This window comes from Peromyscus californicus, unplaced genomic scaffold (assembly GCF_007827085.1).
Source record: "Peromyscus californicus insignis strain IS unplaced genomic scaffold, ASM782708v3 Scaffold_2__1_contigs__length_46816999, whole genome shotgun sequence".
Taxonomy (NCBI): domain Eukaryota; kingdom Metazoa; phylum Chordata; class Mammalia; order Rodentia; family Cricetidae; genus Peromyscus; species Peromyscus californicus.
The window spans coordinates 27,535,804-27,556,898 of record NW_026294540.1 but is presented as its reverse complement, the minus strand read 5'-3'; the positions used below and the strand labels follow the sequence as shown (position 1 = coordinate 27,556,898).

Here is a 21,095-nt window from a genome sequence, read left to right as displayed (position 1 = left end):
CACCACTCCTGAGCTCACCACCACTCCTGAGCTCACTACCACTCCTGAAGTCACCACCACTCCTGAGCTCACCACCACTCCTGAGCTCACCACCACCCCTGAGGTCACCACCACTCCTGAAGTCACCACCACTCCTGATGTCACCACCACTCCTGAGCTCACCACCACTCCTGAAGTCACCACCACTCCTGAGCTCACCACCACTACTGAGCTCACCACCACTCCTGAGCTCACCACCACTCCTGAGCTCACCACCACTGCTGAAGTCACCACCACTCCTGAAGTCACCACCACTCCTGAGCTCACCACCACTCCTGAGCTCACCACCACTCCTGTGCTCACCACCACTCCTGATGTCACCACCACTCCTGAGCTCACCACCACTCCTGAAGTCACCACCACTCCTGAGCTCACCACCACTCCTGAAGTCACCACCACTCCTGAGCTCACCACCACTCCTGAAGTCACCACCACTCCTGTGCTCACCACCACTCCTGAAGTCACCACCACTCCTGACCTCACCACCACTCCTGAAGTCACCACCACTCCTGAGCTCACCACCACTCCTGAAGTCACCACCACTCCTGAGCTCACCACCACTCCTGAGCTCACCACCACTCCTGAAGTCACCACCACTCCTGAGCTCACCACCACCCCTGAAGTCACCACCACTCCTGAGCTCACCACCACTCCTGACCTCACCACCACTCCTGAGCTCACCACCACTCCTGAAGTCACCACCACTCCTGAAGTCACCACCACTCCTGATGTCACCACCACTCCTGACCTCACCACCACTCCTGAAGTCACCACCACTCCTGAAGTCACCACCACTCCTGAGCTCACCACCACTCCTGAAGTCACCACCACTCCTGAGCTCACCACCACTCCTGAGCTCACCACCACTCCTGATGTCACCACCACCCCTGAGCTCACCACCACTCCTGAAGTCACCACCACTCCTGAAGTCACCACCACCCCTGAGCTCACCACCACTCCTGAGCTCACCACCACTCCTGAAGTCACCACCACTCCTGAAGTCACCACCACTCCTGAGCTCACCACCACTCCTGAAGTCACCACCACCCCTGAGCTCACCACCACTCCTGAGCTCACCACCACTCCTGAAGTCACCACCACTCCTGAAGTCACCACCACTCCTGATGTCACCACCCCTCCTGAGCTCACCACCACTCCTGAGCTCACCACCACTCCTGAGCTCACCACCACTCCTGAGCTCACCACCACTCCTGACCTCACCACCACTCCTGAGCTCACCACCACTCCTGAAGTCACCACCACTCCTGAAGTCACCACCACTCCTGAAGTCACCACCACTCCTGAAGTCACCACCACTCCTGAGCTCACCACCACTCCTGAGCTCACCACCACTCCTGAAGTCACCACCACTCCTGAGCTCACCACCACTCCTGAAGTCACCACCACTCCTGAAGTCACCACCACTCCTGAGCTCACCACCACTCCTGAGCTCACCACCACTCCTGAAGTCACCACCACTCCTGAAGTCACCACCACTCCTGAGCTCACCACCACTCCTGAAGTCACCACCACTCCTGAGCTCACCACCACTCCTGAGCTCACCACCACTCCTGAAGTCACCACCACTCCTGAAGTCACCACCACTCCTGAAGTCACCACCACTCCTGAGCTCACCACCACTCCTGAAGTCACCACCACTCCTGAAGTCACCACCACTCCTGAAGTCACCACCACTCCTGAGCTCACCACCACTCCTGAGCCCACCACCACTCCTGAAGTCACCACCACTCCTGAGCTCACCACCACTCCTGAAGTCACCACCACTCCTGAGCTCACCACCACTCCTGAGCTCACCACCACCCCTGAGCTCACCACCACTCCTGAAGTCACCACCACTCCTGAGCTCACCACCACTCCTGAGCTCACCACCACTCCTGAAGTCACCACCACTCCTGAGCTCACCACCACTCCTGAGCTCACCACCACTCCTGAGCTCACCACCACTCCTGAGCTCACCACCACTCCTGAGCTCACCACCACTCCTGAAGTCACCACCACTCCTGAAGTCACCACCACTCCTGAAGTCACCACCACTCCTGAGCTCACCACCACTCCTGAGCTCACCACCACTCCTGAGCTCACCACCACTCCTGAGCTCACTACCACTCCTGAAGTCACCACCACTCCTGAAGTCACCACCACTCCTGAGCTCACCACCACTCCTGAAGTCACCACCACTCCTGAGCTCACCACCACTCCTGAGCTCACCACCACTCCTGAAGTCACCACCACTCCTGAAGTCACCACCACTCCTGAAGTCACCACCACTCCTGAGCTCACCACCACTCCTGAGCTCACCACCACTCCTGAGCTCACCACCACTCCTGAAGTCACCACCACTCCTGAAGTCACCACCACTCCTGAGCTCACCACCACTCCTGAGCTCACCACCACTCCTGAGCTCACCACCACTCCTGAAGTCACCACCACTCCTGAGCTCACCACCACTCCTGATGTCACCACCACTCCTGAAATCACCACCACTCCTGAGCTCACCACCACTCCTGAGCTCACCACCACTCCTGAAGTCACCACCACTCCTGAGCTCACCACCACTCCTGAGCTCACCACCACTCCTGAAGTCACCACCACTCCTGAGCTCACCACCACTCCTGAAGTCACCACCACTCCTGATGTCACCACCACTCCTGAGCTCACCACCACCCCTGAAGTCACCACCACTCCTGATGTCACCACCACTCCTGAGCTCACCACCACTCCTGAGCTCACCACCCCTCCTGAGCTCACCACCACTCCTGACCTCACCACCACTCCTGAGCTCACCACCACTCCTGAAGTCACCACCACTCCTGAGCTCACCACCACTCCTGAGCTCACCACCACTCCTGAGCTCACCACCACTCCTGAGCTCACCACCACTCCTGAAGTCACCACCACTCCTGAAGTCACCACCACTCCTGATGTCACCACCACTCCTGAGCTCACCACCACTCCTGAAGTCACCACCACCCCTGAGCTCACCACCACTCCTGATGTCACCACCACTCCTGAGCTCACCACCACTCCTGAAGTCACCACCACTCCTGAGCTCACCACCACTCCTGAAGTCACCACCACTCCTGAGCTCACCACCACTCCTGAGCTCACCACCACTCCTGAAGTCACCACCACTCCTGATGTCACCACCACTCCTGAGCTCACCACCACTCCTGAAGTCACCACCACCCCTGAGCTCACCACCACTCCTGAAGTCACCACCACCCCTGAAGTCACCACCACTCCTGAGCTCACCACCACTCCTGAGCTCACCACCACTCCTGAAGTCACCACCACTCCTGAGCTCACCACCACTCCTGAGCTCACCACCACTCCTGAAGTCACCACCACTCCTGAGCTCACCACCACTCCTGAAGTCACCACCACTCCTGAGCTCACCACCACTCCTGAGCTCACCACCACTCCTGAGCTCACCACCACTCCTGAGCTCACCACCACTCCTGAGCTCACCACCACTCCTGAAGTCACCACCACTCCTGAAGTCACCACCACCCCTGAGCTCACCACCACTCCTGAAGTCACCACCACTCCTGAGCTCACCACCACTCCTGAGCTCACCACCACTCCTGACCTCACCACCACTCCTGAGCTCACCACCACTCCTGAAGTCACCACCACTCCTGAGCTCACCACCACTCCTGAGCTCACCACCACTCCTGATGTCACCACCACCCCTGAGCTCACCAGCACTCCTGAAGTCACCACCACTCCTGAAGTCACCACCACTCCTGAAGTCACCACCACTCCTGAGCTCACCACCACTCCTGAGCTTACCACCACTCCTGAGCTCACCACCACTCCTGAGCTCACCACCACTCCTGAGCTCACCACCACTCCTGAAGTCACCACCACTCCTGAGCTCACCACCACTCCTGAGCTTACCACCACTCCTGAGCTCACCACCACTCCTGAGCTCACCACCACTCCTGAGCTCACCACCACTCCTGAAGTCACCACCACTCCTGAGCTCACCACCACTCCTGAGCTCACCACCACTCCTGAGCTCACTACCACTCCTGAGCTCACCACCACTCCTGAAGTCACCACCACCCCTGAAGTCACCACCACTCCTGAGCTCACCACCACTCCTGAGCTCACCACCACTCCTGAGCTCACCACCACTCCTGACCTCACCACCACTCCTGAGCTCACCACCACTCCTGAGCTCACCACCACTCCTGAGCTCACCACCACTCCTGAGCTCACCACCACTCCTGAAGTCACCACCACTCCTGAGCTCACCACCACTCCTGAGCTCACCACCACTCCTGATGTCACCACCACCCCTGAGCTCACCAGCACTCCTGAAGTCACCACCACTCCTGAAGTCACCACCACCCCTGAAGTCACCACCACCCCTGAGCTCACCACCACCCCTGAGCTCACCACCACTCCTGAAGTCACCACCACCCCTGAGCTCACCACCACTCCTGAGCTCACCACCACTCCTGAGCTCACCACCACTCCTGAAGTCACCACCACTCCTGAGCTCACCACCACTCCTGAAGTCACCACCACCCCTGAGCTCACCACCACTCCTGAGCTTACCACCACTCCTGAGCTCACTACCACTCCTGAAGTCACCACCACTCCTGAAGTCACCACCACTCCTGAAGTCACCACCACTCCTGAGCTCACCACCACTCCTGATGTCACCACCACCCCTGAGCTCACCACCACTCCTGAAGTCACCACCACTCCTGAGCTCACCACCACTCCTGAGCTCACCACCACTCCTGAGCTCACCACCACTCCTGAGCTCACAACCACTCCTGACCTCACCACCACTCCTGAAGTCACCACCACTCCTGAGCTCACCACCACTCCTGAAGTCACCACCACTCCTGTGCTCACCACCATTCCTGAAGTCACCACCACTCCTGAAGTCACCACCACTCCTGTGCTCACCACCACCCCTGAAGTCACCACCACTCCTGAGCTCACCACCACCCCTGAGCTCACCACCACTCCTGAAGTCACCACCACCCCTGAGCTCACCACCACTCCTGAGCTCACCACCACTCCTGAGCTCACCACCACTCCTGACCTCACCACCACTCCTGAAGTCACCACCACTCCTGAGCTCACCACCACTCCTGAGCTCACCACCACTCCTGAAGTCACCACCACTCCTGATGTCACCACCCCTCCTGAGCTCACCACCACTCCTGAAGTCACCACCACTCCTGAAGTCACCACCACTCCTGAAGTCACCACCACTCCTGAGCTCACCACCACTCCTGAGCTCACCACCACTCCTGAAGTCACCACCACTCCTGAGCTTACCACCACTCCTGAGCTCACCACCACTCCTGAGCTCACCACCACTCCTGAGCTCACCACCACTCCTGAGCTCACCACCACTCCTGAGCTCACCACCACTCCTGACCTCACCACCACTCCTGACCTCACCACCACTCCTGAAGTCACCACCACTCCTGAGCTCACCACCACTCCTGATGTCACCACCACTCCTGAGCTCACCACGACTCCTGACCTCACCACCACTCCTGAGCTCACCACCACTCCTGAGCTCACCACCACTCCTGAGCTCACCACCACTCCTGAGCTCACCACCACTCCTGAGCTCACCACCACCCCTGAGCTCACCACCACTCCTGAAGTCACCACCACTCCTGAGCTCACCACCACTCCTGAGCTCACCACCACTCCTGAGCTCACCACCACTCCTGAAGTCACCACCACTCCTGAGCTCACCACCACTCCTGATGTCACCACCACTCCTGAGCTCACCACCACTCCTGAGCTCACCACCACTCCTGAAGTCACCACCACTCCTGAGCTCACCACCACTCCTGAGCTCACCACCACTCCTGAAGTCACCACCACTCCTGAAGTCACCACCACTCCTGAGCTCACCACCACTCCTGAGCTCACCACCACTCCTGAGCTCACCACCACTCCTGAAGTCACCACCACCCCTGAGCTCACCACCACTCCTGAGCTCACCACCACTCCTGACCTCACCACCACTCCTGAGCTCACCACCACTCCTGATGTCACCACCACCCCTGAACTCACCACCACTCCTGAGCTCACCACCACTCCTGAAGTCACCACCACCCCTGAGCTCACCACCACTCCTGAGCTCACCACCACTCCTGAGCTCACCACCACTCCTGAAGTCACCACCACTCTTGAGCTCACCACCACCCCTGAGCTCACCACCACTCCTGAAGTCACCACCACTCCTGAAGTCACCACCACTCCTGAGCTCACCACCACTCCTGAGCTCACCACCACTCCTGAAGTCACCACCACTCCTGAAGTCACCACCACTCCTGAGCTCACCACCACTCCTGAAGTCACCACCACTCCTGAACCCACAACATCTGCTGAACCCACAACAACTCCTCCTGAACTCACAGCAACAACCCCTGAGCCTACAACATCTCGTGAACCCACAACAACTCCTGAACCCACAACAACAACCCCGGAACCCACAACTTCCACTCCTGAACCCACACCAACAACTCCTGAATCCACAACAACAACTCCTGAACCCACAACAACAACCCCGGAACCCACAACAACAACTCCTGAACCCACAACAACAACCCCGGAACCCACGACAACAACCCCGGAACCCACGACAACAACTCCTGAACCCACAACAACTCCTGAACCCACAACAACAACCCCGGAACCCACGACAACAACCCCGGAACCCACGACAACAACCCCGGAACCCACAACAACCACTCCTGAACCCACAACAACAACCCCGGAACCCACGACAACAACCCCGGAACCCACGACAACAACCCCGGAACCCACAACAACCACTCCTGAACCCACAACAACTCCTGAACCCACAACAACAACCCCGGAACCCACAACAACCACTCCTGAACCCACAACAACTCCTGAACCCACAACAACAACCCCGGAACCCACAACAACTCGTGAACCAACAACAACCCCGGAACCCACGACAACAACCCCGGAACCCACGACAACAACCCCGGAACCCACGCCGACGCCCTCCAGCCCCACCACCGTCGGTAAGCCGCGGTTCTCTGCGTCCCCTGACGCCTCCTATCTTCCTGTCGTCACGGTTTCCCTTCCGATCTGGCGAATGATCGCGTGTTTATTTCCTTGTGTCCGGCACCTTCCGTGTCACTCTCTTTCACGTTCTCCTCCCGGGTTGTCTCATCCTCCTCCTCCACGCGTCACGTGTTTCTCTAATCACGTGACTCTCCCCGCTCTCATCCCTCTCCGCGTTTCTATGTTTCTGGCCCAGTGCCGCTCTGTCGCGGTTCCCTCGCGCCGTGTCCGGTGGAAACACCTCAGCCGTGTGGTTCTCCCATCACCGCTGTCCTCCTCCAGCTCCTTCCCCAGTACCCTTTGTTTTCTACAGCAGCGCACCCTGTTTGTACTCATCTACACACACACACACGCACACACACACGCACTCATACACACAAACACACACACACACACAGAGACGTGCACACGCGCACTCACAGAGACTCACACACACATACTCACACACACACTCACACACAACACACACACTCACACGTACACACACTCACACACACACTCACACACAGAGACGTGTGCACGTGCACACACACAGAGACACACTCACACACACAACACACACTCACACATAAACACACAGCACACACTCACACACACAGCACACACACTCACACACACACAGCACACACAGTCACATGCACACACATGCACACACTCACATGCACACACACTCACACACACACAGCACACACACTCACACACACACACACACACACACACACACAGGCTTACCTGTTCAGACTTTCCAAGGTGCTATTTGTCTTTCTCGTGTTTTTCCTCGTGTTTCCCTGTGTCGGTTCCTTTTTTAAATTTTCCCTAATGTTGTTGTGTCTCCGTCTTTTCCACCACACTTTGGTCCGTGTCAGTCCCTGGGACTTGGGTGTTAAGGACTTGGGTTTTTCTCTCTTTTGTAAGTCCTGTTCACCAGTGCCCGTCACAAGTACCCTGGCTCCTCTCCTCCACCGTTGTTACGCACAGTCTGGCTCAGTTCTGTCGCCTCCTCACTCTGCATTAGCCCTTTGGAGGAGTCTGAGTCCACCGAGCTTTTCATGCTGTGCCTCTAGAAGCTTCGCTCAGAGTTTGTGTGATGGGCTCCCGTGCCCACACTCTCTCCTCTTGTTCTATTAGATATTATAATTCACATTTTATATAAAGTTTGCATTTTGTAGTGAGAGGTATTCTTTATAGTTGCCCTCCGACCCCGAGAGAAGACCTTCCCCGTGCACTCAGTTACATACCAACAGAAAGGCTGCAAAATTTAACGGACGCTGAGCCTCGTGGCCGGAACCTGAACTCCATCCTCAGGAGGCCCAAGCCAGAAAAGTGATAATTTGAGGATGACGTGGGTTACACAGTACGCGCCAGACTATATATGAGAGACAGAGACAGAGACAGAGACAGAGAGATCCTAAAAATAAGTGAATGAATGAATGATTGAGTCTGGGAAGTTGGCTCCGTCAGTAAAGTGCCAGCTATGGAAGGATGTGGACCTGAGCCCAGATCCCCAGAACCCACGTCAAAAGCTGGGCAGTCTAGTCCGAGGCAGACACAGGGGGATCCCTGAGCCTCACTGGCCAGCAAGGGTCGTGAAGCCAGGGAGCTCCAGGCTCAGTGAGACACGACCCAAAAATAAAGGGGTAAGCAGGGCAGAGGGCAGTTAAGGGAGACACTCGACACAACCTCTAGCCTACACACACACACGCACACACACACGCACACGCACACACACACGCACACACACACGCACACACACACACACGTACACACACTCACACGTACACACTCACACACACACTCACACGTACACACACTCACACGTACACACACTCACACGTACACACTCACACACACACTCATACACAGAGACGTGTGCGCGCGCACACACACAGAGACTCACACACACGCACACACACACGCGCGCGCACACACGCGCACACACGCACACACACGCACACACACGCACACACACTCACACACACACACACACTGCATTTAATTAGTAAATAGGACAAAGCGAACATTTTAGTTATTTTAGTTGATCTACACAGACCGTGAGCAGCTGCCCGCCCGTCTGACAGCGTCTACTCCGTCAGGCTGTACGTCTCGGCCTGGCGGGAATTACAAACGCTCACAACAGCCCAAAGCTCCAGCACAGGCTCCTCTTGGGCACTGAAGGGCAAACTTAACGCCCGTTCTCACCCTCGGAGGACTCTCCACTGCTCAGCGGCCCCGGATTCACCCAGGCTCTGTCTCTGTTTCCAATATAATGTCACTTCTCAGCAGTTTTCTCTTCACGCGGGTGAGACGATGTGACGGGAACTGATCTCCTAGACGGGGTCAAGTCCATCGCTCTGGACGCTTGGGCAGGACTCTGTCTACACTGCTTCTGTCTGTGATGTGGGGGTGGCGCTGCCTGTCCTGTGAATACAGGGTCTGATGGCACAGGACACGCTGTAAACCAGACACGGCAGTACAGTCCTGGCCTCTAATCCCAGGACTCGGGAGGCCAAGGCAAGAGGATTGTGAGTTCAAAGCCTGCCTAAGTTTCGTAGTGAGAAACGGTCTCAGACAATAGAGGAGGGAGGGAAGAGGAAAAGAACGAACAAGGAGAAAGACGAGACAGAAAGAATAAAGGAAGGAGGAAAAAGAAAAAATCCAGGAAAGAAAGAGTGGGGGCACGTCTGAAACACGCCAAGCTGTAGCATGCCACACAAGCGTGCGCTAGACCCTGGCTTGGTCTCTTGCAGTGAACTGTCTGAATGGAGGGTCCTGGAACGGGCAAGTCTGCCTTTGCCCCAACGGCTTCACGGGGAACCTCTGCCAGGACAGAGTTCCCGTGGTCGTCTGCCAGAACGGAGGCACGTGGGATGGGCTCAAATGCCAGTGCCCCAGCCTCTTCTATGGGCCAAGGTGTGAGGACGTGGTGGACAGCATTGAGATAGGTGAGTGAAAATCCCACAGAACCACCAAGTGTGGGCAGGGCCTCCCTCCCCACACCAAGCATAGAGAGTCCCCATCAGGCCCCTGCCCTTGCCCTACCTCTTATGGCCCATATTTTAAAAAAAGATTTATGTGTGTGAGCATGTGTGTAGGGGGTGGGGGGCGGGGGCGAGTGTGTGTGCATGTGTGAGCATGTGGGGGGCACGTTTGCATGTGCCACAGGAGTGGGCACCCACAGCGGCCAGAAGAGAGTGTTGGGTCACCTAGAACTTGAGTCACAGCTGACAGTAAGCTGCTGGGAACTGAACTCCAGTCTCCCACAAAAGCAATACGAACGCACTGTTAATCACTGTGGTCACCCCATATTTTACTTTTACCTTGGTGGTAAAAATGTTAAAGAGCTGGGCGGTGGTGGCGCACGCCTTTAATCCCAGCACTCGGGAGGCAGAGCCAGGCGGATCTATGTGAGTTCAAGGCCAGCCTGGTCTACAGAGCGAGATCCAGGACAGCCAGAGCTACACAGAGAAACCCTGTCTCGAAAAGCCAAAAAAAAAAAAAAAAAAAGTGTGCTGTAGGTTACATGGGTCGAATGTTATGTGTCCATGCATACATGTGTGCATGACGTGTGTGTGTGTGTGTGTGTGTGTGTGTGTGTGTGTGTGTGTGTGTGTGTGTTTTGCTGGAGACAAAAGCTGAGGTTTGTGCTTGCTAAGCAAGCATTCTACCACTGAGTTACATCCCCAGATTAATGCCCAGGTTAAACACGGTTTTCATTTATGAAATGTTCAGCATGTAGCGGACTCATCAGGATGCTCAGGGGCGTTCTAGCTCCCATCAAGCTGCCATCCATAGCCCTCAGGAATACAGTATGCCCCCCTTCTTCTTCCAGGGGACAGTTTGCTGGAGGAGGCTTGTGTCACTCCCTGCATCCAGGGTGGGCCTTCAGGGGGTGAGGATTTCGTTGGTAAGGGTCCCTCTCAATGGTCAGTGCTTCTGTCTGTCCCCCTTAGAGCAAACGGTCTCTGCATCCGTGGAAGTGACCGTGACGGTAACCAGCCAAAACTACAGTGATGAGCTACAGAACCCACAATCCGACGAATTCAAGGAGTTCAATGAGACATTTACAAAACAGGTAACCCTGGAGACCGCCCCCCCCCCCGGGCCATTCAACCCCCGCCCCACACTGCATCCTGTGGAGGGATGAAGATGGCAGCCGAGTGTGTTAGATACGTGTGCTTCTCAGCTAGCCGGGGCAGGTGAGGGATGGGAAGCAGGATTTGCCTGGGAGCTGCAAGCGGGAACCAGGTCAGGCCAGGTCTCTGACAAGGGAACTTTCTCTTTGGTTTCTGTGCCGCTGGGAGGTGAGGTGAGGATTGAGGAGTTCTGATGTCCCACAGAAAGTCCTCAGGGTGGGACTTCTGCCATGACACATTGGCCCCTTGCCTTTCAGATGGCGATAATTTATGCCGGAATCCCTGAGTATGACGGGGTTGTCATCAGAGGGCTGAGGTGAGTACCTGGGCCTGGCAGGCCACGTCAGCCCACAGTGGGTGCTGTGCAGGAACACCAGTGGTTGTAGCTTGAACAACAGAGATCTCTTCTAAGCTCACAGCTCTGGGGCCTGGACGTCTGAGATCAAGGGACGGTGCCTTTTCCCTGGGTCCTCTGTGTGCAATCTCTGCTGTCTCTCTGTCTAGCCAAATTTTGTGTGTTTGTCATATATACATATTTGTGTGTGCATACATGTGTCTGTGCATGCCTCTGTGTGTGCATGCATGCATGCGTGTGTGTGTGTGTGCATGTGCGTGTGTGTGTGTGTGTGTGTGTATGTAGGTACATGTGTACATACGTGTGAATACCTGTGGAAGCCGGAGGTCCACACTGGTGTCTTCCTCAATCATCTCTCTCTCCACCCTATTTTTAGTGACTGGGTCTCTCACTTAGCCAGGGGATCATCAATTCAGCTAGGCTCCCTGGCCAAGGAGGTCAAGGGATCCACCAGCCCCTGCTCTCCCTGGTGCTGGGGTTACAGATGCATGCCATTGTGGTGATATGTTGTGTACCTTAATAAAGCTTGTCTGGGGATCAGAGGACAGAGCCAGCCACAGAGTTAAACATAGAGGCCAGGCAGTGGTGGGCACACGCCTTTAATCCCAGGAAGTAAGATGGCAGGGCAGAGAAAGGTATATAAGGAGTGAGGAAACAGGAACTCACTCTCTCTCTAGGTTGAAGATTTCGTAAGAACTAGTGGCTGCTTCTCTGATCTTTAAAAGCTTTCATCCTGATATCTGGCTCTGGGTTTTTTAATTAAAAGATTATTAGAAATTTGAACAACAGGCCATGACATCCAGCTTTTACATGAGTGCCTGAATTCTGTGTTTATACGACAGAGGCTTCATTGACTAGCACTCCCCAATACATATGGGTGTGTCTGTCTGTCTGTCTGTCTCTCTCTCTCCCTCTGTCTGTCTGTCTGTCTCTCTCTTTCTCTCTCTCTTCTCTGTGTGTCTCTGTCTCTCTCATCTCCCTCTCTCCCTCTGTCTCTGCCTTTCCTATATTTGCTCTATAGTCCAGGCTAGCGTGAACTCACTACATAGCCCAGGTTAGCCTCAAGTTCTCAGTCCCCTGGCCTGGAATCCCTCCCAGGACTGTAGAGGAGGCAAGGGATGTCAACGATAGGTGTGACCACAGGAGGATGCTCAAGGTCTCCCCTCTCTCCCCAGGAAGGGCAGTATCGTGGTGGATTATGACGTCATCCTGAAGGCCCCGTACACTGAAGGATACGAAAACGCGCTACAGAACATCAGCTCTAATGTGAGGGAAAAAATCCAGAATGCGACCGCACAACAAGTACTTGTTGATAATAACTGTACAGGTAAAGTACTCCCGGAGGGAGGTGCTCTCAGAGGGTGACTTGCTAATCTCCCCACCTCTCTGATTTTTGACCCTGGGACAGGTCAGGCACAGTGAAGGAAGGCAAGATTGTGGGTCACTGGGATCTGGGTCCAGAGCTAGGGCCTGTCACCCCCGTCAGATTCCAAGAAAGCTTTGGGTGGGAGGGCACAGAGCAGTACAAAGATGGAGAATTCCTGCAGAGCATCAACTTTAAGGGGATTCAGGACAGCTGGAGCATCACATGACTGACTACATAGTGAATCTTCTGAATACAAAGAGTAGTGAGGGGATTCTGGCAGAGGGGGGTGTGGGACCTCTGAGGCCCTCTGAGCCGCAGGACCCAGTGAGTGTGGTTCATCGGAGAGCTGGGAGCCTGGCAGCTTTCCTGCTTCCACGCCCACTAGTTCGAGTGCTGTGGCCAAACCTGGCAGAAACAAGGCCAAAGAGGAAGGATTTCTCTGGGTTCCTGGTTTTCGGGGATACAGTCTCCCCTGGATGGGAAGACATGGCCACAGGCAGCCCAGTGGAAGCAGATGCCTGGTTCCTGGTTTGCGGGGATACAGTATCCCCCAGTGGGCAGGCATGGGCACAGGCAGCCCTGTGGTAGCAGATGTCTGCTGCGTACTGTTCCTTATGAAGTCCTGACCTGGCCTATGTGGTGGCCGTGTCTTTCAACACAGCCCTGGGGGAGTCAGAGGCAGGCAGGTCTCTGTGACTTCGAGGCCAACCTGGTCACATATTGAATTCCAGGGCAGCCAGGGCTGTCTACACAATGAGATCCCGTCTCTGGAAAAAAAAAATCCTCAAAGCAGAAGGCTCGTGTGAAAGTGGGGTAGTCTGTAAGCTTGCAGCCTGGCTCCCACATTGACCCAGGGAAGCCCCATGCCTCAAAGGTCTCACAACTTCTCCAAACAGGGTCATCATCTGAAAAACAAGTGTCCAAACACACAAGTCTGCCACGAACACTTCACACTGCACTGTCTCAGCCCTTCCCCTCTCCCACACACATCGAAGGTACTGAAGGAGCCTCTGTGACATCGGCGTTGTGTTTCCTTCACAGGTTTTATGCTGTGTTTCAACTCAACTGCCACGAGTGTGCAAAAGGTTTCCATCACTGAAACTCCTGAAGGTATGTCATGTGAGTGGTTCTGGGAAAGGCTTGGAAAGGTAGAGGGGTGGGGCAGGGAGGAGCCGGCAGCGAGGAGACAGACCTCTTGATTCTTAGCTGTTCTCCCATGTTCCCCTCAGAGGCATGCCAGAGGGAGGCTGGAGAGGACTTTGCGAAGTATGTCACCTTGGAGTACAAGGACGATAAGCTGCACTGTATCACGCCCTGCTCATCCGGCTACAAAGCCTCCTTGGATTGCCACTATGGCAAGTGCCAGCTGCAGCGAAGTGGCCCCCAGTGCCTGTGAGTACCCCGCTTTGCCCGTGGGGTGGGTCTTCTCCTGGAGGCCAAGGTCATGAGGTTGCATCCCTGCATCTCTTGAAAGTATACAGTTGTGAGAGAACCCGATTGGAGGGTTAAAGGGACAGGCATGGCCAAGTCCAGAGCAAAGGGGGTCAGGGAATGTCCAGCATGGCAGGAAAAACTCCGAGACGGAGAGAGCGATGGACGCTCCAGCTTCGGGAGGCTCCCAGTCTAGCAGAGAGCACAGGGCCTCCTTTCCAGAGAAAGAGCATGTGGCCCGTGGCCCGGGAGGTGCCGCTGTGGGTAAAGACGCTTGCCGCTAAGCCTGGTGACCTGAGCGTGATCCCTGGGACCCACATGGTAGAAAGAGAGAGCCAACGTTTGCAGGTTGTTCTCCGACATCCACGCACATGTGTGCACGTGCGCGCGCACACACACAGAGTAAATAAATGTAATTTTATAATTTTTAAAAAAATGTCAGCTGGGCGTTGGTGGCGCACGCCTTTAATCCCAGCACTCGGGAGGCAGAGGCAGGCGGATCTCTGTGAGTCCTGGTCTACAAAGTGAGTTCCAGGAAAGGCGCAAAACTACAGAGAAACCCTGTCTCGAAAAACCAAAAAAAAAAAAAAAAAATGTCCTGTAGCTAGAGTTTTCCTGCCTGGCCCACAGTCAGGACAAATCTCTCTCACCTGCCAGTCCCACAGCCGTCAGACCCAACCAAATAAACACAGAGACTTATATTGGTTACAAACTGTATGACCGTGGCAGGCTTCTTGCTAACTGTTCTTATACTTAAATTAATCCATTTCTGTAAATCTATACCTTGCCATGTGGCTCGTGGCTTACCGGCATCTTCACATGCTGTTGGTCATCGTGGCTCTATGTGTCTCCATGGCAACAGGGAACCTGTATATCCTAGTCATAGACATAGGAAGCCGAAGAAAGGCCTTATGAACTGAATGCTGAGTGTGGCGGTGCATGTCCGTGATACCAGCACCTGGGAGGCAGAGGCACCAGGAAGATCATGAGTCTAAAATCAGTCTGAGCTGTCCCGAGAGGCTCTGTCTCAAAAATAATAATAATAATAATAATAATAATAATAATAATAATAATAATAATCAAGGACTGGGAAGGGCTGGGAAGACGGCTAAGTTGGTAAAGTGCTTGCCACGCAGGCGTGAGGACCTGAGTTCAGATTCCCAGCTCCCACGTACAAAGCCACACACGAGCTGCAGAGATGTCTTAGAAGCAATGGGCGCCCACCTGGTGGTTCACAACCACCTGTGACTCCAGTTCCCGGGAATGTGATGCCCTCTTCTGGTTGCTCTGGGTACTGCAGGCACATGGTGCACACGTATACAGGCAGGCAGCTTTCACCTGCGTAAAATAGAAATTAATTTACTTTGAAAATTCAAAATAATGTTCTAAAAATATGTCCGTAGTAGCCCATCCTTATAATCCCAGAGCTGAAGAGGCGGAGTCAGGTGGATTCCTGGGACTTGCTGGCCAGCCGGCCTGGACTACTTATCAAGCTGCAGACCAGCTTATTAATTCCTCTTTGCCCACACTGATGAAACACCGTGACCAAAAGCAACTTACGGAAGAGCATTTATTTTTGTTTTGTGGCTCCAGAGGAGGGAGACTCATAATGGACAGGAAGGCATGGCCAGCAGGTGGCCAGAGCAGCAGGGAGCCGAGAGAGCAATCTGGAAATGGGGAGAGGCCATAAGCCCCCAAAGCCACTTTGAGACGTATTTCCTCTAGCAAGGCTCTACCACCACCTCCTCCTCTTCTTCTTCTTCTTCTTCTTCTTCTTCTTCTTCTTCTTCTTCTCCTCCTCCTCCTCCCCCCCCCCTCCTTCTTCTTCTTCTTCTTCTTCTTCTTCTTCTTCTTCTTCTTCTTCTTCTTCTTCTTCTTCTTCTTCTTCTTGGTTTTTCGAGACAGGGTTTCTCTGTGTAGCTTAGCGCCTTTCCTGGAACTCACTTGGTAGTCCAGGCTGGCCTCGAACTCACAGAGATCCGCCTGGCTCTGCCTCCCGAGTGCTGGGATTAAAGGCGTGCGCCACCACCGCCCGACAAGGCTCCACTTCTTAAAGGTCCCATAACCTCCCTAAACAGTACCACCAAATGTGGGCCAAATACTCACATAGTGTGGGGGGCACTTTTCACTACAACCATGTGGAGACCTTGTCCTGTGGACAGCGCCTGAGGGGTGGCGCCTGTGGATGGCCTCTGTCTCCACACGTGCAGCCGTTCAGCTCCCCAGAGCTCTAGTCAAACGGCCACGGACACCCCCGTCCACAGACACCCCCGTCCACGGACACCCCCGTCCACAGACACCCCCGTCCACGGACACCCCCGTCCACCGACACCCCCGTCCACGCACACCCCCATCCGTGCACACCCCCATCCATGGACACTCCCGTCCACGGACACTCCCGTCCACGGACACCCCCGTCCACGCACACCCCCGTCCATGCACACTCCCGTCCACGGACACTCCCGTCCACGCACACCCCCGTCCACGGACACCCCCGTCCACGGACACCCCCGTCCACGGACACTCCCGTCCACGGACACCCCCGTCCATGTACACCCCCGTCCATGCACACTCCCGTCCACGGACACTCCCGTCCACGGACACTCCCGTCCACGGACACCCCCGTCCACGGACACCCCCGTCCACGGACACCCCCGTCCACGGACACCCCCGTCCACGGACACTCCCGTCCACGGACACTCCCGAGGCCTGAGGTGACCGACTCTTGTCTTTCCTTCTGCCCCTGTCAGCTGCCTGACCACAGACACGCACTGGTACAGCGGGGATACCTGCGACTGGGGCATCCAGAAGAGCCTGGTCTACGGGCTCGTGGGAGCCGGGGCGGCGGTGCTGCTGCTGATCCTCGTCATCCTGGGCGTGTTCTCCTTCCGCTTCAGAAGAGAGGCCAACAGGTAAGCAGCGGGCGCCCCTTCCTTCGCCATCCTCATCGCCCTCCCTCTCTCCGTCCCCCCTCGGGCTGCGAACTCGCTTCCCGAGGCCGACGGTGAGCTGCCCGCAGCGGAGATGTAGCTCATCCTGGGTCTCTGTGATCGTGACTGGGTCCCGTGGTGTTTTCTACCAACAGGCAAAGGTCCAGAGTGTCTCAGCTGCAGAGGTGGAATGAGGAGGAGGGCCGGGACCCTGGAGCCTTCCACAACGTCGGTTTCGACCACAACGAAGGTACTGGCATCTCTGCGGAGCTCAGACTCAGCATCATGGGTAGGGTGGGAGACACAGGAGACCTGGGAGAGGTACAGGGATCATTACCCATCCTCGAACACTCCGTGCCACATTCAAAAGCTTACCTAGAACCTGAGCGAGATACAACATGGGTAATACATGGCAACACCCTAGGGGGCCCGGAGCCAATTGATGGTGCATATTTCTCCAGAACATAAAACTTTGCCTACAGGGGCGTAGATGAGGGCCCAGGGCCGAGTATGCTCATCAAGTGACAAGAAATGGGGCTGGGGGTGTGAGTCAGTGGGTGGGGGGCTTGGATAGCATTTATGGAGTCCTGGGTTTGGTCTCCAGTTCCACATAAACCAAATATGGTGGCACACCTGTGTGATCCCAGCAGACAGGAGAGTCCAGGTCATCCTTGGCTACACAGTGAATTTGAGGCCAGCCTGAGATACGTGAGCCTCTGTCTCAAAAACAAACAGTGGCCGGCCTGGTAGGGGACACCTTTAGTTCCAGCACTCGGGAGGCTGAAGGAGGGGATCTCTGAAGTTCAAACCCAGTCTTGTCTACATCATTTTTGAGACACAGTCCCTCTCTGTAGCCCATACTGACCTCAAACTTGTCATCCTCCTGCCTCTGCCTCTCGAGTGCTGTTACTACAGGCAAACACTCCTGACTGTAACTTTAAAGCACTAGGCAGCTATTGGAGAGCGACTGACTTAGGCCACCACACTCCCACTGGCTTTTGTTTCATGGGCGTGGGGACGAACACCCTCCCCATCAGTGGGGCTCGAGGGTCTGATGAACACTTGTCTTTCTAACCCCGTCTCCTTGGGCTTCCTCTTCCCTCAGAACGAGAAGACTACGTCCACTTGGACTCCATGTACAGCAACTTCGAGGCATCCCTAAGACATATAAACCCTGAAAGAAAGGTAAGAATGACCCAGATGAACCACCCACCTCCTGTGCCCTGCGTCCGCCATGTTCCTTCCACCTGGTGGGACCCTCAGGCGAGCAAAGCCATAGTGTCTATAGTCCAGGCAGCGGTCTCTGGGGCACGCTGCAGTAGTGTTACTTAGAAGGGCAGAAATTGGGGGAGAGGAAGCCAGCACTTTCCCTGGCTTCAGATTCTGTATCTTTCTGTGCATTAGGTAAGTCCTTCATGCCCTAGTTATTTAAAATTTAATTTGGTGGGGAGAGTCTGGAGAGACGGCTCAGTGAGGAAGAGTACCTGTCGCTCTTACAGGGACCATGTTGGGTTCCCAGTACCCACATCATGGTTCATAACCATCCATCACTCTAGTTCTGGGGAACTTGACACCCTCTTCAGACCCCCATAGGCACCAGGCATGCACATGGTGCATATACATCCATGTAGGCAAACACTCATACACATAAAATATAAAATAAATAACTTTTTTAAAAAAAAAGAATTTACAATTTTTTGAGACAGGGTCTCACTGTGTAGCCCAGGCTAACCATCAAACTTCCCTCCTCCAGCCCCAGTCTCTTGAGTGCTGGGATTATGGGTGTGCATCACCAAGTCATTATACTCTTTAAAGTTATAGTTTACTGCTGGGCATGCAGCTCAGTTGGGAGAGTGCCTGCTTAGCATGCACAAAACCCCGGGTTCCAGCCGACCATTTCATAAGCTGGGGGTACACACCTGTTGTTCCAGCACTTGGGAGGCAGAAGCAGGAGGATCGGAAATTCCTTGTCTATGGGCATGAGTTTAAGGCTAGCCTGGGCTACATAAGACCATCTCCAAATATTTCTTTTCAAATATTCAAAATATTTGAGGACAGGAGAGACCCTGAGGGCTATTACTAAACCCAACTGTCGGGGAAGGAAGGATGCAACTTGTTTGTTCTAGACTCCAAAAAATAAGACAAATTCCAGGGCTGGCAAGACGGCTCAGAGGGCAAAGATGCTTGCCTTCAAGCCTGATGACCTGAGTTCAATCCCCAGGACCCACACGGTAGAAAGAGGAAACTGATTCCCACTTACTGTTCTTGGACCTCCATATGCATATCATTGCTCATGTGCACCTCCCACCCCAGAAATAAAATGTGCGCCCAACATGGTGAACACGCCTTTAATCCCAGCACTTGGGAGACAGAGGCAGGCGGATCTCTGTGTGTTGGAGGCCAGCCTGGTCTACAGAGCGAGATCCAAGACAGCCAGAACTATACAGAGAAACCCTGTCTTGAAAGGATGGAAGGAAGGATGGAAGGAAGGAAAGAAGGCAGGAAGGAAGGAAATGTGACAACGTTTTTAAAGAGACAGGTTCCAGCTGAGTGCTTCCATAGACCCAAGTTTTTTTTAACTTCCTTTTTATTTGTTCTTTGTGTCTTTCACATCATGCATCTCCATCCCGTTCACTTCCCGTCCCTGGGTATCTGCCCTCTGCCCTTGTAGCCCCCGCCCCAGATAAAATTTAAGAGAAAAGAGAAAAAGAAAAGGGGGGGGGAATCTCGTCATGGAAGCTCTAGTGTGACACAGTGAGTTACGCAGTAAACCCTTTGTCCATGTATCTGTACGTGCAAGTGTTCACTGCAGAGTCATTGGTCTGGTTCAAGGCCTCAGGTTTCTGATTCACTATTGATGCTGGGCCTCACTGGGACTCCTCTTGGATATCCTAAAGTTGCCCTGTGTCGTGGAGATCCTGCAGCTTTGGGTCTGCAGGACCGGTCCCCTCATGTGCTCCAGCAGATCACAGATGGGGTGGACACTGGGGTGGGCTAACCTATAACCCTGGATCTGGGCCTGAGTAGTTATAGGGTTGTAGACCCTTGGGTGCTTCCAAAACTAGATTTCTCCTGTGCTCAGCCCTCACCTGCTTCTGTTTTTCTCTTCAGATCCAGATTCAGAGGCCCCAGGTGGTCATGACATCATTGTAAACACTACCACGAAAGCGGTTTCGCATGGATCCGTGGAGCTGAGGACTGAGGAGAACCCCACTGGGTCAAGCATGGTGGCACACGCCCTCCATTGAGAAATCCCCATGGGGGACTTACGGGAAATAGATCCTGTAGTTGGCAAGACTGAATACGAGAGACAAGAGTGATGGAAGGTCAAACAGTATGGAAAGTGCAGTGGGCATGTCATGATGGTGGGCGATGCCTCCCGGAATCCCATGTCCAGAGATGTTCTGCTCCTGAGCTGGATTCAGCACCAAGGACAGTGCCGCCGCCACCCCCCACCCCCCCACCCCGTACCCGTTGCTGCTAAAATGATTGCTTTGACACCGGATTGCATTTTACCATCTGCAAAACACTCCTCTAAGAAAGATTAATCCCATCTCCATGGGAAACACCGTTTTTAATATAGACTATCTCTGTTCACAAGGGCATGCTTAGTTTTGAGTTTCTTTCTGGTACTGGGTATAATTAAAGCTTTTATTTTGGTGCATTCTAATTTTTCCTATGTAAATACAATTATATGCTTATTTTTTTAAGATTTATTTTGTTTTTAATTGTGT

The 21,095-nt window shown here is 54.5% G+C and overlaps 1 protein-coding gene across 1 annotated transcript; it reads left to right on the top strand.

Moving 5' to 3' along the window:
• Positions 1-7,327: 7,327 nt before the first annotated feature.
• LOC128120776 (mucin-17-like) lies at positions 7,328-20,514 on the top strand. The gene is made up of 11 exons (XM_052754985.1): positions 7,328-7,439; positions 9,894-10,088; positions 11,097-11,218; positions 11,537-11,595; positions 12,810-12,961; positions 14,042-14,110; positions 14,230-14,392; positions 17,182-17,343; positions 17,517-17,611; positions 18,467-18,546; positions 20,473-20,514. The coding sequence occupies exons 1-11, from the start codon at positions 7,328-7,330 to the stop codon at positions 20,512-20,514; spliced, it is 1,251 nt and encodes a 416-aa protein (XP_052610945.1).
• The last annotated feature ends 581 nt before the right edge of the window (positions 20,515-21,095 follow it).